General features: G+C 41.7%; 1 protein-coding gene across 1 annotated transcript in view; it reads left to right on the forward strand.

The window, feature by feature from the left end:
* The first annotated feature begins 399 nt into the window (after window positions 1-399).
* Window positions 400-24,538, forward strand: part of MEI4 (meiotic double-stranded break formation protein 4) — a 124,885-nt gene continuing 100,746 nt past the window's right edge. Inside the window, exons 1-2 of the mRNA XM_077812128.1 lie at window positions 400-415; window positions 11,431-11,679. Of these exons, the coding sequence (XP_077668254.1) occupies window positions 400-415; window positions 11,431-11,679 (265 nt within the window). The remainder of the gene's footprint in view (window positions 416-11,430; window positions 11,680-24,538) is intronic.

A 24,538-nucleotide genomic window follows, 5' to 3' on the forward strand; every position in this document is an offset into this window, starting at 1 on the left:
TCCTCCGAGTGACAGGTTGTATCAGCAAAAGATGGGTGGCACTGTGGGTAAGCATCCCAGTACACTGCACCACTATCTGGTTTTGCTAATTTCAGGGAATTTTTTGCAGTGTATCAGTTCTCTCAGGGAGTCATGGGAATTTGGAGTCAAGTTCCTGCAGTTCTCTTTGTCCCATCTGACAGTCCTTCTCATGCTGAAAAGGAAATTCCCATAATGATCTTCCTCATACTAGTTTTCAATCTGTCTGCCATCTCACTGTCAAAAGCACGGATGCTGAACCTGTCAGTGGAGTTCTGTCCATTTTAGAGACACTGTGCCTGATTCTTCTTCTTTGTGGAACTCGAGCTACCAGCACAGCAGCTGGTCATAGAGCAATGACTATGAGAAAACTGAGGAAGAATGGATGATGAAGACAGTGAGTGAAAGTGACTAGGTGCAGCTGCACACAGTGGAGCTGTGCTTCTGGTCCCGTGAAACAAGTTTCAAGTGTTGAGATCAGATCACACTGAAAATCTGTGACGACCAGCAGTGGCTACAGTACTTTTGGATGCAGAAGGCCACAATCTTGGAGTTGTGTGCTGAGCTTGCCCCAGGACACAGATATAGAGATACCAAAATGGGAACTGCTTTGACAGTGGAGAAGTGGGTGGCGATCATGCAATGGAAGATTACAACTCCAGATTGCTATTGGTGGTAGGCAATCCATTCCATGTTGGAAAGTCTGTAGTCAGAGCAGTTCTCTAGATATGCAGGCCATTAAAACTGTCATGCTGCACAGGATTATGACTTTGGGCAATGTGCAGGAAATACAAGATGGATATGATGCAATGGGCTTCTCTAACTGTATTGGTGGTGGCATTGCTTCTGAGTACATAAACAGAAAAGGGGTACTTTTCCACAGTGATGTGAGCTTTGGTGCATCACTGAGGATATCTCACTGACATTAACATTGGGTAGCCAGGGGAGATGCATGAAATGTGCATCTTTTGGAGTACAGGACTATTCAAAAAGCTGATAGCAGGGACATTGGCACTGCAACCCCTTCAATGTGGGGACCCAGCCTACCCTTTTTCTTTTCATCATAAAGCCATACATGGGGACAGGAGCAAGGAAAGATTTAACCTGAGCAGGTGCAGTATGACCATAGAGTATATGTTTGGCACTGAAGATGGTTTTGCACTAGGCTGGATCTCCATGAGCCAAATGTTCCTGTTGTTCTTGATGCATGTTGCATGTTGTATTTTATATAATATTTGCGAGGCCAAGAAGGAAATGTTACCAGAAGGTTAGAGGGAGGAATTGGAAAGACTGATGATTTTGAGAAGTCTGGCACAAGGGCAGTAATCAAAGCCTCTTGAAGCACATTACGGTGCTAATAAGCGATGGTCATATAAACACCACCCTATACCAGAAACCTACTGACTGCTATGCCTACCTACATGCCTCCAGCTTTCATCCAGACCACACCACACGATCCATTGTCTACAGCCAAGCTCTCCTATACAACCGCATTTGCTCCAACCCCTCAGACAGTGACAAACTCCTACAAGATCTCTATCAAGCATTCTTACAACTACAATACTCACCTGCTGAATGAAGAAACAGATGGTCAGAGCCAGAAGAGTACCCAGAAGTTACGTACTACAGGACAGGCCCAACAAAGAAAATAACAGAATACCACTAGCCATCACCTTCAGCCCCCAACTAAAACCTCTCCAACGCATCATCAAGGATCTAAGGACGACCCATCACTCTCACAGATCTTCGGAGACAGGCCAGTCCTTGCTTACAGACAGCCCACCAACCTGAAACAAATACTCACCAGCAACCACACACCACACAACAGAACCACTAACCCAGGAATCTATCCTTGCAACGAAGCCCGTTGCCAACTGTGTCCACATATCTATTCAGGGGACACCATCATAGGGCCTAATCACATCAGCCACACTATCAGAGGCTCGTTCACCTGCACATCTACCAATGTGATATGTGCCAGCAATGCCCCTCTGCCATGTACATTGGCCAAAACTGGACAGTCTCTATGTAAAAGAATAAATGGACACAAATCAGAGGTCAAGAATTATAACATTCAAAAACTAGTCGGAGAACACTTCAATCTCCCTGGTCACTTGATTACAGACCTAAAAGTGGCAGTTCTTCAACAAAAAAACTTCAAAAACAGACTCCAATGAGAGACTGCTGAATTGGAATTATTTGCAAACTGGATACAATTAACTTAGGCTTGAATAAAGACTGGGAGTGGATGGGTCATTACACAAAGTAAAACTATTCCCCCATGTTTATTCCCCCCCACCCCCCTGGCTGTTCCTCAGACGTTCTTGTCAACGGCTGGAAATAGCCCACCTTGATTATCACTACAAAAGGTTTGCCACCACTCCCCCCCGCCCCGCTCTCCTGCTGGTAATAACTCACCTTACAGTGTATATGGTAACACCCATTGTTTCATGTTCTCTGTGTGTATAAATCTCCCCACTGTATTTTCCACTGAATTCATCCAGTGAAGTGAGCTGTAGCTCACGAAAGCTTAAATAAATTTGTTAGTCTCTAAGGTGCCACAAGTCCTCCTTTTCTTTTCACTTAGAAAGTGTGTCATAGCCAGCCAGTGTGCTGTTTTTTGTCTTTTGTATTACTTTGTGAATAAACAGTACATGTCCAGATTATGAATGATTATAAACATGAATCTGATGAGGAACTATTGATTTGGAAGGTTGCATCTCTATTGTGAGGCGTGTAGCTGCCCCATAGCACCCCATCTTAGCAGAGTGTGGTTTTGGAGGTGCTCCCTGCCTCAATTTCCCTTCAACAGGCTTTTCAGTCTCAGGGATACATATGGCTCAGCCCTCTGGCTGGGTCCCTCTCACAGTTCAGTCCCCTTCCAGGGTAACAGAAGTCCAAACTATCAAAAGTTCTTCTCCTCCTCACTTGTGCTCCTCTTCAGCTTGTGCTCTGCGCTCAGCTCTCAGCTCCTTCCGGGTGACCTTTGTCTTTCCTGCTCTGGGATAGAGCTCTGACTCCCCTGATTTTTCTTGACCCTGGTTTAGGGCCTGTTCATAGTAGCGCAACTTGCCAGCTGCAGTTCCTCTACCAAACTGAGTTCTCTGGCATTTTTTGAGGCCCAGGTGTTTATCAGGCTATCATCTGACCCCAGTTAGTCCTTCCCTGCTTAGCCTGAGAGGCAGCAAGTTATGGCACACCTGGGCTTATTGAACAGGGCTGACTAGCCCCAGGCCTCCTGGTTCTTGAAGGGCCAGGCCACCCTATTCCAAAAACAAAATAAATCCTGGTTTTCACCACACAGAATTATTGCAAAGTAATAAGCAGACTATTAAAGATTAAAAAACAAAATGCAAGGTGCATTTTGCTTTGAGATGTATCTCAGCTCACTGTAGGTGCAAGTCATAGCAGTTTTCCTTTTTTCCCCCTACTGGGGTTGAGTGGAGGAGATACTGTTGCAGGGAATGCTCGTGCCTTGAGTGGAGAGATGGATGGCTCAGGTCTCATGAAGGGGAAATTGTCCAGGCAATGTAATGGCTGCTGTGATGTTGGCCTTCAGAGGCTTTTCTCAATAATACTTCAGAGCATCTGAGTTTGCTGTCTGAGGATGATGTCTTTGTGCATTTCCTGATACACACCTTGGTCCTTCTGCCTTTCCTTCAGCATGTGCGCCCTCTATTCTCTGGCCTTGTGGGCTCAGAACTCTTGAGCCGGGCTCAGAACATGCCCTCCCTTAGTCATTTCTTTTCCTCCTTATCAAGGTCAGTCTTTCAGCTGGTGGGGTGAGAGTACCTCTCAAAGATGCCTCAGCTGAGGCCACTAATCAGTCAGAGAGCCCTTAGTAGATTTAAGGGACTAGCAGACCTCAAATGAGTGTCACAACTACCTACACTTTTCCCCATGTATGAACAGGGTCACATTCACTACTGCTTGCTTTCAGGGATGTTCAGAAACATACAACATGGTAAATATATGGGGTTACTTTTCAACACTCTAGCCAGGAGAGGTAGGAGGTTGGATGTAGAGTGTCCCAGGTAAATGTATAAATAGTTCAGTAAACACTACTAAGCTTACTACAGGCAGTGATGATCCTGGTGGGTATATTGCTTATGAGGGTGCCAAAGGCCCAGAGAAGGTAGATGACTTGAGTTCACTGGAGCCATGTGCTACTGGCCTCTTCACAGCAATGGTGCCGCTGGAGCTGGTGGTAGAATGGTGTGGAGAAACAAGGCCCCTAATCCACTCAGTGTGGTTGCAGTTGCTGGCACCTAGGGCTAAAGCAAAATCCATCAACAAGGTATAAAACTCTCTAATTTCCTAAACTGGTTTCCTCAGTTTAACATTCATGCATTTTACACAAACAATAAAGATGAGATCATCTATAAAGATTTGCACATTTTCTTTTTATCATATCCATATCTAAACATCACCAAAGTATACTTTGAGATCATCACGTTAATGAACGGATACACCCATTATTACTAGCTCAAAAAAGAGAAACTACAGACACCAAGGCAAACCTACTTTTATCTCTGCAAATTTGGAACTAAAGGGCTTGTTAACATGGGAACAGGACATATAGCAGACAAAGGAGTGAGCAATCTATACTTGAAACTTTAATTAGAACGAAAACAAGGGACTCAAGATGCATCAGAAGTAAATGTATTCCAAGTTCAGTCCAGGAAGCAAAATGCTCTAATAGCCTCCTCCATCAGGCAAATCTCTGCCTTCAGATATGGTTCTGCTCTGCAAAGTAACTTTGTAAAAATAGATTTTTTGGGAATCCATGCTTATTGTCTCAGTAATTTCCATATGAAATGTATTCAATTTAGAAGACAAGATGTTTTGTTGGTTTTTTTCCTATCTGCCAGCCTTGCAAATTCAGCTTTGGATCTGAAGACCAAGAGTTGTTCTTTCTTTGCGTCACCCTAGTCATAAAGATCCTTACCCTGCAAGGTGCTCTGCACAGACAGATCCCTATGTTGGTCCCCATTGACTTCTAGAGTCCTGTGGAGATCCAGGCAGAGCAGTTTTCTGTATCACCATAGAAGATTTTGCAATTGTAATTCTTGCCATCTGATACACCTGTGCAGCTGTATTGTTTCAGTGCAGTCACACAGATATAAATTAGGTCATAATTTTGAAAGCAGTGGAGTTGCACACACGGCCCTGCAATTGGAAAAAGAAAACTTCTGTTGATGAATGAATCGGGAAGGAATTCAGTTTGTTATCCCAGAACTGTGTTTAATTTTGTAGAACTGACAATAGTAAAACTTATTAAACTTTATTTTTTTTCCACCGAACTTGTCAGATATAACTGAAAACTTTCAGGGAGCAGATTGGTAAATAAGTTATGCAAAAATGACACCTCAAAGTGGAACCATGTTTTACTAAAATAATTCTAAGTATACCATGCATTTTTCAGTGAAGTATTCCACTCCTAAAAACCAGTTATTTTACTGGTTTCTTTAGCCATGGAAGAGAGGTTTCACTGTAAATGACAGTTAAATTCCAGTACAAAAACAAAAAAGTGTTAGAACAAAATGAAAAAAATAACTTTTACAGACTTCTTCTCAAACGTACTGTAGTCTTTTCCCTGTCTTTAACCGTTTGGAGTTAAAACAAGCAAATTCATTATTGTTTGGAAAATATAATTCCAGCGTATAATGGCTGTACAAAGTTGGTTTTCATTTTGACAGAACTGTCAAGTCTTCCAGAAATGATTGATAAACATATTTATTTGAATCCTTAATATGCAGTAAAATTGCCCTAAATAAGTAGATGATAAATTAGATAACATCATCCATTTTCCACAATGATTAAATTAATTCAGTGTGCATTTCTTTGTTTTTACATTGTTAAATTACAGTGTTGTCATCTAAAATGTATGGCAAAATTAGGGCTCTCCTATGCAACTTGCAAAATATATATGTACTTTTTTGGGACCTGTACATGATCTTGGCTTTGAATTACCCAATTATGACAAACATAGCTATCAAAAAGAAGGGATTTTCTCAAGAAAGGAATGTCAGTAAATATGCATACCTTTCTATGTGCACATTTTCAATTTGTATCCGACCATCAGTGGTTTCTTTTACCATAGGTCTACAGACGTCTTGGGGAGTGAGAGTACAGCAGAGTGACACAACTTTCAGACTTCCTTCAACCTGCTTTGCTAATATTGACATGAAGGATGGTTGTTGGGCAAATTTTAGCTTCAGCATGCAATGTTTTAGCTGCATAACTCCCATTAATGTTAAAAGGAAGCTGTGTAGCTAAAATGTTTCAGTATTTTGAAAGTAAAACTAAGTATTTGTTAGTGCCTGCTCGTTTTCATCTTCAGTTTTTACCTCTGTTTGGATTATTGGCTCCTAAAGTTGTTTTAGCTTTGATTATGTAGCAGTCTCTTGTATGCTACGTATTCGGCTATTTGCAAGGAAACCGATAACTCTGGGTCAGTGTCTGCAGTTTGCTGCTGCCGGGCTGCTGCTTTCCTATAGGTAGATCTAGAGCCGTGGATCTCAACCTATTTACCGTTGTGGGCCACATATGCAGTTCTCTGTGTTAGGTGGGCAGCATCCACACATCTGTATACTACATGTATGGCACTGAGGATGGTACATGGACCGCAGCTGTGTGCAGATTGGGCCACAGATGGCCTTTGGGCTGCGAGTTGAGAACCACTGGTCTAGAGGCTTATTTTCTCAGTATCGGGTAAGCTAATCTTTTGTTGGATTGCTAGGGCAGAATGCATTTTATGCAAGTCCCTCGCCTGTTGCACCTTACTGGTTCATTGCTCAGTCCCGTGAAGTGCTGAACATTGACCCCAATCCAGTAAAGGACTTTAAGAATATACATAAATTACACCAACTTCAGCAAGACTACTCAGGTGCTTAAAGATAAGCATGTGCTCAAGTGCTTTTGCTATATGGAGGCCTGAGTACTCGATACCTCTCAGGATCAAGCTTTTTTATATCCTTGCTTGGTGTTAAAATTGACTGGAATATCTGAACTGAGGTTGTAAATGAAGGAACTGCTTATTTAATCCCTTGCTTTTTCTGAATTCCTTTTCAGGATCCCCACTTGGTGAAGTATGTATTGTTACCCAAAGTACATTATGGGTGCTATTGCCAATTGGTAGCGCTTAATTATTTAAGTCCTAGATTTTAATCATGATTTAAATCAGCAAGCAAGAAACCTTGATTTAAATCATCAGTATTAATCATATTTTGCATTTGTACATTTTAGTTACTTTCCTATAGAGTGGTTGATTCTCATTGGTTGTTAACCATTAAAATATGTTGATTTGCAACTAAATATAGTTTATTATACTAAATTTGAAACTTCTTTTGCTAACCAGGGTGATACACTATTATCTATATACATTTATTTAAATAAATAAATATAGCTTAACTTACATTAATTCAGTCTTTTTACATTTTTGTTATGTTAGAAAGGGCAAATTATGAATTTCTCATTGTATGTGATGATTTTTTTTACTTGTGATTTATGTCAAGTTTTATTTGGATGAAAATTCAAATTTAATTAATGTACAAAACCAACTTTTTAAAAATTAAATAAAACTACCTTATGTTAAATATGCTGGATATATAAAAATGTTTATCCAAACATCTTTTGCATTTGAAACTAACATTTATTAAACAAAGGAAGTGTCTGTAGTTAGTGAATTGAACTGATTGTTTCTGGTCACTGTCTTTCAAGTTTTTAGAAATAGCAGATCTCATCCTCACACCTCGTTTTTATTCATAGACTGGAAGAGGAAACAAGCTTCTCTGCTTTTTCAACTCCCAAATGGTTTCTTAACTATGAATGAACAAATCCCAGAATAAACTGAAATGAAGAAACTATTCTCTCTGCACCTGCAGAAGAGGTTGCTGCTATCAAAAGCTGGTTTAGCACTTCAACAAATTCTGGTTCCAAGTGTTTAGCCAGTGACTTCCACCGTTGAGGGGTTTGACTTTTTAAACTTGGTAGCACATGTGTACTGCTTAATATTATTTTTTTTGTATTTAATTTAAATGATTTTAACAGACTGTAATAAGTTTAGGCCTTAACATAGATTTTCAACTTAAAAATGAATTTTAAATAGGTATATTTTAAAAAATACCTTGTATTTTAATTTAAATTTTTAAAAAGTAAAAAAAAATCATTTTTAAAAAAGAGGAAAAATCTATTTTTATCCACTGCAAAGTTTAGATTTGGTTGACATTGGAGAGGTCATGTTTATTTCTAATAAATAAAAAATGAAATTCCTGCCATGATCTAATGTGGAAGTTCCCTGAAAAAAAAATCCAGTTGATGTGGTGAGGGCTTGCTAATAGTATTCCAGTCAGACCATCGTTATGAAGAGATTAAAGACTGCTTCCCTAACACCTCACCTCAAACTTCTCTGGCAGCTGATTAATCCAGAACAGTTGAGCGCACTCATTTAGGGACCTGTGGCTGCAAAGGCTGTTGAGTTCCCAGTTATATCTGGTTGAACAAAGGTCCCCAATATGTGGGGTGCGCCCCCTACCCCAGGGGGATGTGGAGGAACATCGGGGGGGCACGGAGGGGCCATCCCTAACCGGAGTGGGGAGAGAGCACCTTCCAGCTCCTCCATGCCTCCCACCCCCAGCAGCATTCCCAGCTCCTGGCCCTGTCCCCAATCTTGGCGTGGCTCTGCTCCTCGCTAGGGGCAGCCCCGGCTGCGGCCCCGCTCCCAGCCCCGGCTGCGGCCCCACTCCCAGCCCCAGACATACCTCTGGCTGAGACCCTAGCTTCTGCCCCCTTACCCCTGTCTGCGTCCCTGCTCCCGGCCCTGGTGGAGAAGGGGGAGTGCGGACAGGGGTAAAGGGGGGCATGACCCTCACGTTTGGGGACCTCTGGTGTAGAAGCTTCCATGCTGATGATGCTCATTTTAAAAAAAAGTGTTAATTAAATTTGTGACTGAACTTCTTGGGAGAATTGTATGTGTCCCGCTCTGCCATATATTTCGTATGACGGCAGTCTTGGATGATGACCCAAGAACACTTTCACTGCAGATTTCACAAAACGTAAAGACGGTACTGTGAGATTTCTAAAAATAGCTACAGCACTTGACCTAAGATTTAAGAATCTGAAGTGCCTTCCAAAATCTGAGAGGGATGGTGTTTGGAGCATGCTTTCAGAAGTTTTAAAAGAGCAACACTCCAATGCAGAAACTACAGAACCTGAACAACCAAAAAAGAAAATCAACCTTCTGTTGGTGGCACCTGACTCCGATGATGAAAATAAATGTGCATCAGTCCGCACTGCTTTGGATCATTATTGAGCAGAACCCATCATCGGCGTGGAAGCATGTCCTTTGGAATGGTGGCTGAAGAATGAAGGGGTATATGAATGTTTAGCATATCTGGCATGTAAATACCTTTGCAATGCCAGCTACAAAAGTGCCATGTGAATGCCTGTTCTCACTTTCAGATGACACTAAATGAGAAGTGGGTAGTATTTTCTCCCATAAAAGTAAACAGACTTGTTTGTTTTTAGCAATTGGCTGAACAAGAAGTAGGACTGAGTGCACTTTGGTTTTTTTTTGAGTGCAGTTACATAAAATTCTACTTTTGTAAATTGCATTTTCATAATAAAGAGATTGCACCACGGTGTTTGTATGATGTGAACTGAAAAATACTATTTTGTTTCTTTTTCACAGTGCAAATATTTGTAATAAAAACAATGATATAAAGTGAGCACTGTACACTTTGTATTCTGTGTTGTAATTGAAATCCATGTATTTGAAAATGTAGAAAATTATTTAAATAAATTATATTCTGTTATTAACAGTGCAATTCAAACTGCAATTAATCACATTTTTTAATCCTCTGATAGTCCTAATTTAGAATGCCCTAAAAATAAGAAAAGTTGAGCTAGCATGACTTGTGTTGTGTGTGGGAGGTTAGTGCAACTCAAAATTGTCCGCATGGAAGGCTGCAATATTACCATCTTGGTCAAGTGTTTGAGTCTTCTGAAGCAATGTTATTGCTCAGAAAGGAAACAGTAAGTAAATTGGTGGGTTTTTTATTTTTTTTATTTTCAGAGAACTTTAATAATAATAATTGTGACAATACCCCCAATTTGCAGTTTTCTCAATTAACCGGGGGAGAATGAGGGGGGGAAATTAGTTACCTGCATTGCTGTTTTTGGAATCAGTTTTGCTGAGACTAGTGTCAAATCTTAGAGAGCACTTGTTCAATATTCTGGCAGTAATAAATAAAATAAAAGCTACAGTGAAGCTACAGAATGAAAACCAGTTTTTTAAGAATTTCTAATTTAACTTATTGGAACACATCTGTCTGTCCTTTCTGTTAATTTTTTCCCAGCCTTCTTCCTTAACTCTCTGTTCACCCACCAAAAGCTTTGTCCATGCCTTAGTCATTTTGGCTCCTCACTAAAGCAACCTTCTTCTTTCTCTGACCCTCTGCCTCCCTTCTGCCTACTAAAAGTACTGCTGCCAAAATCTCTTTCCACAGAGACCAGGTTCCTCACCTTGAAATTCTTCTTTGGCTCTTTGTCTCCTCTTGTATCACATCTCTATTCTTTGTCCAGCGTGTCTTCGACAGTATCTCTGCTCTCATAGTTTGCCAAGGGAGAAAAGCTTTTGGTGAAAGCTTTTTCACCAGTTGGCATCACTACTGTAAGCCCCTTAGTAGTAGGGGCTTATTTGATGTTCATAAAGAGCAACATGCACTATGGGGCTGCATAAGTAATTAGAACAACTTGAGACATGTCAGATTCAGAGGATGTGTTTTGAGGATGCTGAGAGCAGGGATGTAAAAAATTAGGTTGTAACTAACTTTTTGGGTTCAATTTAAAACACAGATCCTGCAAGAGGACCTCTGTGCATGGATCCTCTTGCAGTATCTGGGCCTAAATTATGGAGTCACTGTCATTGGATCCAAACGTATCAAGTGTACAAAAAGACAAGCCAAGGGCATTTTATAAAGATCTTTATAAAATATTCCTTTATTTTTAACACTTTACAAAATATGTACAGTTTAAAGTATGTACAATCCAATACACATTCTGCAACCATGAGTTTAGAACTTAGTGTTGGGATAAAATGTTCATTAAAATATTTGCTAGAATATTTTTCCTCCTAAGGTAAGCCAGTTTGAGATGCATACTATTCACACGATTACTTTCAAACTACCAAACTGAATTTGATTACTGACATTGCCTGCATGCTACTTTTGCATGTTTCATGTTCATGCTGTATGTGATTGTTTAGATTTGTGTTTCTGTTGATTGATCTAAGGCCACACGAGAAAAAGATAATTAGCCTGACTGTGGACTATAGCCCATCTGTAAAACAGATACATAACATAACTCATTAAACGAAAAAAAACTTACTGTGACTTTTTCATTATACGATAGGAATAAAAGACAGAAAAGAACATCAAGCATGGTACTTGAAAATATCAAAACTGGCACTGGCTTTGGCAATTATCCACTCAAAGCCTCCAGAAAAAAGCAGCAAAGAATACACAGAGCATCTTGCTAAAATTATATCTGGACAGGATCTTAAATGGAGATCAAAAGTTGAAGCATTAGAAGCTGAAGTCCTTAGATTACGTCAGGAGCTTCTTTTGAACAAGATCTGTCCAAGATTCTGCTTGGAAAATAGTAAGTCTCTGAAGTTGTTTTTGAATAACATCTGTGTGCACTGCACTAACATTTGAAAGACAAAATATCAGAGTGTTTTTGCTTAACAATAGGTTTTTTTTAATGCATGGGTAAAGGTGTCTTAAATGCAGGAATCTTTATTTTTGTTTTTTTCCAAAAAGTGTACAGTGGTGAGACACTAGTTTTAGTTATAACAGGAATTAATGTAAAAATTTTGAGATTTACTTAGTGTTAATAAAAAAAAAAACTTTATTCACAGTAGAAAATAAAGTATCATAGGATTTGGCTGTCAATCTTCAGAGTCTGTGTTTGCGGTCTACTGCACATTGGATAATTTCAGAAGGTATCATGACAAGACTTTTTAAATTTTCACACCATAGCCTACTAGTTTTAATTTAATGGGAACATTAATGTATCATATTTAAATTTGGAACGCTATCTTATGAACTTAGTTTTCTATCTCTAACCACATTAAACAGGCTTAAAAATCAGAATTTGGGCATAATATGTGATATATTGATCTATATGAAAAAAATTGTAGAGGATAATATCCTAATTTTCTAATGTGTATCTAATCTAAGAAGTTCTGAGACCAGAAATTGTGACTGGTTGGTGGGGAGGAAGTCTGAGTTGCAAGGTGCTGCAGTCTTTAGTGAAATATGCTGGTAGATTTCTGTGCACCTGTCTATGATTTGGCTTACAGGACAGTCTGTTTTAAAAACAAAATGTGGTCAGGTTTTATCTAGTGGCATTATTTTTTTCACACCAGTGTTTTTGTTTAACTTTTGTCTACGGGAGGAGTTTCCTTCCCCTAATTTTTGAAATGAGGAGGAGGGGATGAATTTGATTTTTCAGCTACCAGCCTTAATGGTGAATAGTTATTTGGATGGATTGATGTACAGATATAGCCTCCACCATAAAAACAGGCAATTTTATACTGTTCATCTCTCATCTGCATTCAGTGTTATTTTGGGGTCTCCATTATGGCAGTTTCTGGACTTTTGTCCCTTTTTTGGTATATCTCTGCTTTCCTTCCTGTTACATTCCCAGCCTCCTTTCTCCGTACCCCCATCCCATACACACTACTCTACTTTAAGCAGTATTTCAAGAAGAGGAACTCTCAAGCTCTTCTTGTCACAGATTGCCAGTGATTGACTTAGTAGTCTGAAGAGCTGAAAGATATGAATGTGGGAGGCTTGTTATCAGGGTAGACTGCTCCTCTGTACTGGCTACAAAGGATATTGGAATTGGGGATGTGGGGTCTGCAGAACATGTCAACCAACTGGAAATGAAACCAGTTCACCTGGAACTTCTGCATTTCAAGCTTTGTATTTTACAGTCTTGTCCAGAGAGGTGTCTTACCTCCTCAATCAACCAGGGGTGAGGAGTGAAGCTCTGCTTTGAGAGGCACTATTAATTCTGAGACAGAGAAGAGCAGATGTGTTCTGGGTGATGGAGTCTCTATCGAGAGATATTGAGTTTCTCAGCCCTAGTTTAGTCACTGTGAAAGTGGTTCACATACCTGACCCTGATGATTGTAGCCAAGTTAGCCTTTGTTTCGTCCTTACATGGACTTGTGTCTCTTGCAGAAGAGTAGTCCCTTAATCTCCACAGATCAGGCATCCAACTCCAGGCATCCAACTGGGACATCAATACGCTTTATGAAATCTCACTGACTAGTACAAAAAAGTCTGGAGTTTCCCTTCATTGTGCTGTGCAAATGGGGGCATTTCCCCTTTTCATATGCTACCTATGAATTTTCTCCAGTTCAGCCAGAAAAGAAAAATTATGTCACAATACCTAAAGCGGGGTGGGCAAACTTTTTGGCCTAAGGGCCACATCTTGGTGGTAAAATTGTAGGGCCATGAATGTAGGGCTGGTGCAGGAGGGGGTGTGGAGTGCGGGAGGGGGCTCAGGGCAGGGGGTTGGCATGCAGAAGCAGTGCGGCAGGGAGCTCAGGGCAGGGGTTCAGGGTGCAGGAGGGGTTTGGGATACAGGCTCCAGCCCGATACCACTTACCTCAAGCAGCACCGGGGTGGCAGCAGTGTGCAGTGGAGCTAAGGCAGACTCCCTGCCTGCCCTGGCCCAGCGCCGCTCCCGGAAGTGGCCAGCATGTCCAGCAGGGGCTCCTGGGGATGGGATGGGGTAGGGCAGGTGGCTCCGCCGGGTGCTGTCCTCGCCTGCGGGTACTACCCCCCCCCCCCGAAAGCTCACATTGGCAGCTGTTCCACGTTCCTGGCCAATGGGATCTGTGGGAGGTGATGCCTGCAGGGTGAGGGCAGCGCACGGAGCCCTCTGCCCCCCCCGGGGGGGGCTGCAGGGATGTGGTGCTGGCTGCTTCCGGGAGTGGCGCAGGGCCAGGACAGGTAGGGAGCCGCGGGCCGTAGTTTGCCCTCCCCTGACCTGAAGAGTCAAATTCCATCACTTACTACTACAGGAGGATCTATGGATGGCTTCTTTATGGGATTTCATGCCTCAAAGTGTTTCTAAAAGCCATCAAACCCTGTATATATTTCCAAGGTGAAACAATTTCAGGGAATTCAGTCTAATATTCAAAACACTGTACCACTGTTCAATAGCCACTCTTTCTTTAGAACTGCTTTAATTCAAAGTGGCACTCCTAGTTGTGATGATCTGAGCTAGGCAAGAAATGAGCTAGCTGTAATTTTTGTAATTTTCCATTTATTACCTTTTATCCTAACAGTTTTGTCCTGAAAACTGTGCCAAGCTTCATTTCATGGAAGAATTCTGGTTTCATATTAATCAAGAGGTTTTTTCCCCTTTCTTCTGCTCAAACCTGAAATATGACAGATGGGATTTCTGGCAATTTTCCAGGGAAAAGGACACAAAACATTCAGGTCAGCTGACGGTCTCTCTTTGGTTTGGAGAAGCACAAAAGACAAAGTGGCTACATTTAGCGATCCTCTGAAGCAGGTTTCCTTACCCATCATTAATAAAGAGCTCATCAAATCCAAGGATCATATTGCTTCTTGGCAAGAAAGTGAGTCAGTCCTTGTAGCAGACATCTGAAAAGCTCACACCTGGTATTCCAGCTCAGGAAGGTATTGCTAATCTTGAAATGGACAGAAAATTGCAGATTGGCTCCAATCCTTCCAGCATACGGTGAATGGATTATTAGAGGGTAGATGATGTTGTATTTGAAGGGCTGTAATTCAGTTAGCCAACATGTATCTTAGCAAAGGTCGTCAAGGGGTACATTTCTCCCATCCACATTTTCTAATTTGGTTCATCTTACTATTCAGAGTAAATTGATATGAATTACTAGACACACTTGCTGTATTAAAAGGAATTTTTCTGTACCTCTAAAACAGGTTTGTTCTTTCTGCTAAGGCCCACAGATCCATGAGTACTCCAGTCTGCTTATAGCTTGGGGGCAGAATGAGAAAGGAACCAGGTAGGATTAGGGAAAAAACTGACTTCAGGACAACCAGCCCCTGCTCTCCCACTTCCATTAGGGGAGTGAAGCCAGGTGGACAGCGTGTCAGATGGAGAGCTTTTTGCTTTTAAGCTTTACCATACAATTTTAGATGTGTGCTCTCTCCAGAATCATGGTAGCAATAGTTCTGTCTTTAGGGAAGAAGGAAATTCATTTATCTCTTCCTGGACAAACTTTTTGATTTGGGCTCTGGTTAGTGAGAGCAAAAGCAAGCACAGAGTGGGATGGTTCCTGGAATATCTTGGATTTAGGACAAACCCAGACACATGATGCCAAGGAAGCCAATCACAGGCCTGGGCTGAGGATGAACATGCTATTGCTGACTCTCCTAGTGTGGTGTCTTTTGTTTTTTGTTTTTGTTTTTTTGGTGAGAGATGGGATTTAAGAGGGGACAGGCACTCTTCTTGTGATGATGCGAGAAGCTTCTGCTCCCTCTTGAAGTTCTGCCTTGCAGGAGGAGTCTGTCCCTTCACTTGCAGCACTCACGGGAGGTGAGAGTGGGGGGAGAGAGCAGAGAGCTCAGCAGCACAGCACAGTGCTGCTCCCCCTCCCCCTCCTTCCTTTCTGTGGGCAAACGGGATGATTCCTGTGCACCTCCTCTCCCCTCACTGCAACACCCACCTTGTGAAGAAGGGATAGGGACAAGCCCCATTGCAGCTCCCCCAGGCTGGTGCAGCGGTGGTGGGTATGAAGAATCCCAGCAGCTGTAGAAGAAGTGTAAGGGGTGGGGGGTGCAAAACTGTTTGGGGGGAGGGTGGTTGGAGGCCTGGTAGATGTGGGTCTGGGGGTGAGGTAGATGTGGGGGCTGGGTGAGGCATTGGTATGGGTAGTGGGCAGATGTGAGGGCTGGAGGACAGACAGTTGCTGTGACAGGCAATTGTGGGGGTGGAACAGGCAGGGCAGAAAAGGTGGGGGAGTAGCACTGTATGTAAGGGAGCAGTATGACTGCTCAGAGCTCCGGTACGAAACTGCAGAAAAACCTGAGTGTCTCTGGATTAAGTTTAGAAGTGTGAGCAACAAGAGTGATGTAGTGGTGGGAGTCTGCTATAGACCACTGGACCAGGGGGATGAGGTGGGTAAGGCTTTCTTCCGGCAGCTCGCAGAAGCTACTAGATCGCACGCCCTGGTTCTCATGGGTGACTTTAATTTTCCTGATATCTGCTGGGAGAGCAATACAGAGGTGCATAGACAATCCAGGAAGTTTTTGGAAAGCGTAGGGGACAATTTCCTGGTGCAAGTGCTAGAGGAGCCGACTAAGGGGGGAGCTTTTCTTGATCTGCTGCTCACAAACCGGGAAGAATTAGTGGGAGAAGCAAAAGTGGATGGGAATCTGGGAGGCAGTGACCATGAGTTGGTTGGGTTCAGGATCCTGACACAGGGAAGAAAGGTAAGCAGCAGGATACAGACCCTGGACTTCAGGAAAGCAGACTTCGACTCCCCCAGGGAATGGATGGGTAGGATCCCCTGGGGGACTAATATGAAGGGGAAAGGAGTCCAGGAGAGCTGGCTGTATTTCAAGGAATCCCTCTTGAGGTTACAGGGACAAACCATCCCGATGTGTCGAAAGAATAGTAAATATGGCAGGCAACCAGCTTGGCTTAACGGTGAAGATCTTAAACGGATCTTAAACATAAAAAAGAAGCTTACAAGAAGTGGAAGGTTGGACATATGACCAGGGAAGAGTATAAAAATATTGCTCGGGCATGTAGGAATGAAATCAGGAGGGCCAAATCGCACCTGGAGCTGCAGCTAGTGAGAGATGTCAAGAGTAACAAGAAGGGTTTCTTCAGGTATGTTGACAACAAGAAGAAAGCCAGGGAAAGTGTGGGCCCCTTAATGAATGAGGGAGGCAACCTAGTGACAGAGGATGTGGAAAAAGCTAATGTACTCAATGCTTTTTTTGCCTCTGTCTTCACTAACAAGGTCAGCTCCCAGACTGCTGCACTGGGCATCACAACATGGGGAATAGATGGCCAGCCCTCTGTGGAGAAAGAGGTGGTTAGGGACTATTTAGAAAAGTTGGACGTGCACAAGTCCATGGGGCTGGACGAGTTGCATCCGAGAGTGCTAAAGGAATTGGCGGCTGTGATTGCAGAGCCATTGGCCATTATCTTTGAAAACTCGTGGCGAGCGGAGGAAGTCCCGGATGACTGGAAAAAGGCTAATGTAGTGCCAATCTTTAAAAAAGGGAAGAAGGAGGATCCTGGGAACTACAGGCCAGTCAGCCTCACCTCAGTCCCTGGAAAAATCATGGAGCAGGTCCTCAAAGAATCAATCCTGAAGCACTTACATGAGAGGAAAGTGATCAGGAACAGTCAGCATGGATTCACCAAGAGAAGGTCATGCCTGACTAATCTAATCGCCTTCTATGATGAGATTACTGGTTCTGTGGATGAAGGGAAAGCAGTGGATATATTTTTTCTTGACTTTAGCAAAGCTTTTGACACGGTCTCCCACCGTATTCTTGTCAGCAAGTTAAAGAAGTATGGGCTGGATGAATGCACTATAAGGTGGGTAGAAAGTTGGCCAGATTGTCGGGCTCAACGGGTAGTGATCAATGGCTCCATGTCTAGTTGGCAGCCAGTATCAAGTGGAGTGCCCCGGGGTCGGTCCTGGGGCCGGTTTTGTTCAATATCTTCATAAATGATCTGGAGGATGGTGTGGATTGCACTCTCAGCAAAATTGCGGATGATACTAAACTGGGAGGAGTGGTAGATACGCTGGAGGGCAGGGATAGGATACAGAGGGACCTAGACAAATTGGAGGATTGGGCCAAAACAAATCTGATGAGGTTCAAGAAGGATAAGTGCAGGGTCCTGCACTTAGAACGGAAGAACCCAATGCACAGCTACAGACTAGGGACCGAATGGCTAGGCAGCAGTTCTGCGGAAAAGGACCTAGGGGTGACAGTGGACAAGAAGCTGGATATGAGTCAGCAGTGTGCCCTTGTTGCCAAGAAGGCCAATGGCATTTTGGGATGTATAAGTAGGGGCATAGCGAGCAGATCGAGGGACATGATCGTCCCCCTCTATTCGACATTGGTGAGGCCTCATCTGGAGTACTGTGTCCAGTTTTGGGCCCCACACTACATGAAGGATGTGGATAAATTGGAGAGAGTCCAGCGAAGGGCAACAAAAATGATTAGGGGTCTAGAACACATGACTTATGAGGAGAGGCTGAGGGAACTGGGATTGTTTAGTCTGCAGAAAAGAAGAATGAGGGGGGATTTGATAGCTGCTTTCAACTACCTGAGAGGTGGTTCCAGAGAGGATGGTTCTAGACTATTCTCAGTGGTAGAAGAGGACAGGACAAGGAGTAATGGTCTCAAGTTGCCGTGGGGGAGGTTTAGGTTGGATATTAGGAAAAACTTTTTCACTAGGAGGGTGGTGAAACACTGGAATGCGTTACCTAGGGAGGTGGTAGAATCTCGTTCCTTAGAAGTTTTTAAGGTCAGGCTTGATAAAGCCCTGGCTGGGATGATTTAATTGGGGATTGGTCCTGCTTTGAGCAGGGGGTTAGACTAGATGACCTCCTGAGGTCCCTTCCGACCCTGATATTCTATGATTCTATGAATTGATGTGGGAAGTAGGAGGACGGGATTGATTTGTGGGATTTGGGGGCAGAATTAATTGCTGGGCAAAGGTGTGCAGATGTGGGGGTCAGAGGTCCTGTGCAGGGGTGAGGGGTGGGACAAAAATCACCTTATTCAATAAATCTGGGAGAGTGGGCAACACTAACTGTCTCTTGTGTGCGCACACACACACACTGGGAATGGGCATGGGAAGTTCAAAAATCAAAAGACAGAGCAAAAGCCACAATATAATCTTTTTCTTTTTTTTAAAAAAAAAGAAAAACCTAAGATTTTTGGACCCAATTTCATGATTTTTGGGGTCTGACTTTTGATCTCTTGATGTTGGAAATACTGTGAATACTATCAAGTACAAGGTCTTTAACAGAAGATGAAGATGGCCATAATGGAAAACAATGGTGTCACAGAAATATAAACCCAGTTCTTATTAAAGCTTGTTGGGAATTCTGATCTCCTACTCAGCCATTGCTCAATAATCCAAAGTGCATATGTTTGTCCATTAATTGCAGTGTACCTATCCAGTAATATCCGCTACCTCTTCCATTGGCAAAGATCTAGCTCCAATTTTATATTCTCCCTTTCCACAACTGGTGAATGTGGAGAATTAGATGGATGTTTGTTTGTTGGAAGAGATCTTCCTAATTTAGTTCAGGGAAGGAGACAGCATAGGATCTGCCAGCTGAAATGTAATTCATTGAGGTCTCAGACTCTTAGTGCACAGCTCCTTCCATGGATAACAGACCAGTTCTGGTCACAGCACATACTGTTCTGAAAATTAACTTTATCCCTCTGTACTCAAGTGGGGAAAAAAGCAGTGCTCTCAGCCACATGTCTCAAATGGGAGATTCCATCCCTCTTCTCCCCAAACAAACTTCTGTATAGAGAGTCTACTCAGTCAATGGCTCAACTGGTAGCAACCCCCTTGTTTCACAAGTGGAAAACCATTGAATAGTACTGGTCTATTATGGCTCTGTTATGGCTTTCCAGATATAACTTCCCCATTAAATGTCAAGTTTCTGCTACAAAATGGGTGACCTGAACTACGTGGCTGTTACAATTACAAATAGTATTCATAAAACTAAATGGAATTCATAACTGGACACAGATAAATACCCTATACCATCACACTGTCCACCATGGCTCGTCTGTCAAAGTCAGATTAACCACAGGGCTGCTGCACTCAGAAGTATCTCGCTCATCGTGTACCAGTTTGGTGGGCTGATGACTGAACTCTTTGCATCTGGAAATATTAGATAAAGTGCCCTGCAGACTCTGTGTCAGGACCTGGGATGTGTGGTGGTGAGTGACATCCTCCAGAGTTGGGTAGGACCCTGTTGTATATATTTCCTCACACCTTTCATACTGGTCCCCTGGACGATATATAAGATAGGAATGAGAGCGCAGCAGTAATACTGTTTAGGCCTTTCTGGCTGAAGAGGCTATAGCTCTCAGGCTTGATTTAACCTAGTGTTGGATATTTGGATGTCTCTGTCTCACAGAGGAGGTCATCTAGTGCAAGACCAATCCTCCATCTGGGACCAGAAAGGTTTAAAATGAATACTTTAAAGTGATTGTTTTCCTAGACCCCAAAAGAGAAGTCAACAAATAGAGCATGTGTTACTGGTTAGTGCAAAGTCAATATTTAATTACTATGTTAAACCAGTAACACATGAACTTGAATTTCTCCAGGAAGGCTTTTGTCTGTTCGAGGGTGTCCAAGCAAAAAGATTGAATCTTTGTCATATAATGTTCTCTTCATGTTTAAGAAATGTATTTTTTTTGTACAAATCCCAACATTAAATAGGGCATTGACCTTATTCTAACTTTGCAAGGAGAAAGAGCATGGCCTTGGAACCTCATTCTGCACTACCGAGATTGGACCTCTTCAGGAAGCATTGGTACGTTTCCTGTCCTGATGACTGTCTCCAATCAGCTGAGGCTTTGCATTTAAAGTTGGGAGCATTCTCTAATGAGATGTTGTATAGTACTTTAAATTCAGACAGATAGCTCTGACAGCTATCATAGCATTCATTCGTAACTAAATTCAACAAATATTGCTTCTCCAGTTAAGCATCGAATTCCAGTCCTCAGGAGCACTGACAGTCTCAGGGCACAGTAGTTATGCCTTATAGATTGAGATCCATTAGCTGTCCATTATTCACCAAATTCTGCACATTGATTATCCAGTCTTACCCAATTGTTATGCTTATAAAAAACACACGGAATCTTTTTCAAGAGTATAAGGCAATACGCCGCTTTTATTGAGAGTACAGTTTAAGCATTAAAATCAGCATATGCTTCCATTCTCTTTCTCACATGCGTGTACACCCCCACCCCCCAAAAAAATTTCTGCCGCTCGATCTTATAGTTACCAATCCTTAGTGTGGTTTGGTCAGTTTCAGTGGCCAGCTGAAACTGCACACAAGGGAGGGAAGGAACTGAAGCTGGCTCTCTGTTGGCTGCGTCCAAAGCTCCAATGTTGATGCAGAATGAATCCAAAGTTCCATGGCAGTACACCCTACTTTTATAATAATAAGTTCCCATAAAGTCTATGGACCTTGCTGTGTCAAATCGGAGCTGTTAATCATGAGGTAGTCAAGGTTGCTCCCAATCAGCATTATTTTGGGTTATTACTGGGAGTATCCACAGCAGTTTCTTATCTCGTCCCTCTGGCTCACCTCTTTATCTTATCCTTGGGGTGTATGCCTTTGCTTTAGGGTCGTAAATCTGTCATCCAGGTGATTCTGATGATAAGGTTAGTTCCTCTCGACCATCCAGCCCATCAGTACTGGCGCCTCCTGTCTCTTCTCTGTTAGCATGCCATACATTCTTCATTCACACACAAAACAGTAAATAATTTCAAAAGCATGAATTACAGTCATAACACTTCTGTCCTTCTAAAAACAATCATTAACATGTAAAGCAAAAAATAAAACCAAAACAATTTCTTCTTAGTAATTCAAAGCTAACAAAATAAGCAAAATGGAGTACAATTTACTCGATAACTTCTCCCCATTAGGCTTTTGGCCTACACAATGCCATTTCCTTTCTTTTGGTAGAACTCTTCTTCATATCTTAATGCCTAGGTTTAAAGGTATATCTGCCTCGTTTCAGATGTTCTGTAAAAGGTGATCCTACTTCTCACACTGAAGGTAAACTGCTATGAAAATCCCACAATAGCAGATGTGTGGGGCTTAGCAGAAAGAAGAATAAGAAAACTTACCTGTTCTTATTACTTGAAAAAGGAATTTTTAGATAAGACCTAGCTCACCCTGCAAATATGTGGATCATCCAGAATAGAGAGAGAAATTGACATCCAAAGATTTGGGTTGTGCATTAAGTGGAATTTACCATGCTCTGCTGTAGGAGAAATTATTGTGTTCTTTCCTCAAAGTATATTTATCAGAATCTGTCATTTTAGGAAAGTGAATTTGAATTATTCTGACTTTGAGACTTGGGCAAATACCAAACAGTGAGTGTGTGCAGAATCAGAATTAGAATTTGGGAGTTCTGAATGCTTGATTCATGCTCATTTCTCAGAGTCTATTCTTAAATGGGAAATCTGTAGTATAATCAGTTTTCTTGAATTGCAGTCCTGTGTTTTTTAATCAGAAAAGACCATTCTTCCTTTAATTTTTGTAAAGGTCTGCTGAAGTATATAAGCAAACCCTAGAGTAATTGGTGTAAAAATCTCTCTAAAAAGAATGTGTTGCTTGCTCAATATAGAGAATCTTGTAAGCATTTACCATCTGCAGAACTATTCTGAAATAATACATAGAGGATGTAAATAGGTCCTGGGCAGAATTCATTCTATTGACTCAAAGAAATAAGGTCAAAAGCAGACCTTGTTTCCAAGGGACCATAACTGCCATAATCATATTAGTGTGTTAAACTTCTTGAAGTTGTGAAGGAGGTTTTTCTGCAAACCCAGCAGCTTAGCTTGTAATGAGTGCAATCGTTACAAAAAAGTAATGTGGTAGAGAGAGGCTTACATAATAAGCCAGTTAAAAAAAAAAGCCACAAAAATAAATAGTTGAAAGGGTGGAAAAATGAAGTGAATAAACCTGATTCATCGTTCATGAAAGTCTACTTAGCAATATTTCAGTCGCTGAAGACTTAATAAAGGGTAACAAGGATGCCTCGATGTGAAAAGAGACAGCAATAAAAACAAATACCCCAAACCAGAATGTTCTTTTATGCGGTTCCCCTCCCTTCTCTGAATGTATTGACTCGTGATTTTATGTTTGATTCACCAAGTCAGTATTGACAATTTGGATCTGTTTTTGTTCCTAAGTGTTTTTTATTATTAGCTTTATTAGATCTGATCCTTGCTCGCAACCATTTGATTATCAGGAGAAGTTGAGCTAACTTAGAGGCTCCCAAACTGAGGTTCATAGAGCCCAAGATGGTGGTAACAGTGCTAGCTATCACATGGTGCTGGATCTTCTTCCTCCTCCTTTCCAGCATTATAGACCAAAAATACATTCCTTACAGCTAAGCAACTGTTGTAATTGCCACAGGGATGACATGCCAAACATTGAAATTCAAGTATCTTATGATCCAGGACCCTTCTCTGATCAGCTATGATATTTACAGAACTAAAGCCTTTTACTGCTTACAACAGAGTTCCACCTCATCCCAGCTTTTAAAAAGAAGTAACTTGTAAGAGATGTTGTAAAGCTTAATTTATTGTAACAAACAAACAAAACCCAACTTTATTTAAAAAAATTATTTAATGTTCCTAACTGGCAACATTGTATTTACCTATCATACCTTTTACAAAATACAAGCATTTACAAGTATGGATATGTATCTAAATACATAGATATAAAATTATCAAAACCACCTAAATTTCATTTTATCAACTAAGGCACTTAGCGTCATAATGGTCATTGAAGGTCAATGGGATTTAGGCTCATTCTTGATTAAGGTGCTTTTGACAATTTTAGCATAAACAAATTGCCACATAATAAATATAAACACATTTTTATCAAGTAAAAAAGAATGGACATTTCAGCCCAGCCCAGCAATCTTAACTCTGACCCCTGTATTTTTTTAAAAAATATATTTTTTGTTATCTTGATTTTGGTATCAAAATATTTTCAAAGGATATTGTTTAGCGACAAATGTCAATAGATAAATATATACTATATTTTAAGAGATTGCTGATGAAAGAATAGTATTTATTTTGGGGCAGAGCTAAAGTTTGCACACTTTTCTTTAATTACCAAGGGGGGAAAAATGTGACTGTGGGTGTTTTTATATTCACAGTGTGCATCAGTCTTGAAATGTGGATACTCCACAGCAGCACATCTGTAAGCATTTATGGAGACTGGTCATCATGGGATAGAAGTGTTGGTGCGCAAATGATCAGGAACTGAGTCATGTGCCCAGTACTGTCTCTCAGTGTTAAGAGCAGCTCACTGTACATGCTCTGCCTGTTTGTTTGGAGTGAGAAGGGGGATGGCCTCAAACTTGGTTCTGGCAGACCATTCCATATCTTGTCTCCTTCCTTCGGTATCTCTTCTGTTCCTCACTCACCCACCCCCTTTTTTTCCCTTCACCAATCTGCTGACCTCAGCAGGGGACTTATTTTGTCTCGGTCTTCATAGACAAGGTCAGCTACCACACTGCTGCACTGGGTAGCACAGTGTGGAGAGGAGGTAAGCAGTCCTCAGTGGTGAAAGAACAGGTTAAGGACTATTTAGAAAAGCTGGACATGCACATGTCCATGGGGCCAGATGCAATGCATCTGAAGGTGCTGAGGAAGTTGGTTGATGTGATTGCAGAGCCATTGGCCATTATCTTTGAAA

The sequence above is a fragment of the Eretmochelys imbricata genome, chromosome 3 (assembly GCF_965152235.1).
Source record: "Eretmochelys imbricata isolate rEreImb1 chromosome 3, rEreImb1.hap1, whole genome shotgun sequence".
Classification (NCBI taxonomy): domain Eukaryota; kingdom Metazoa; phylum Chordata; order Testudines; family Cheloniidae; genus Eretmochelys; species Eretmochelys imbricata.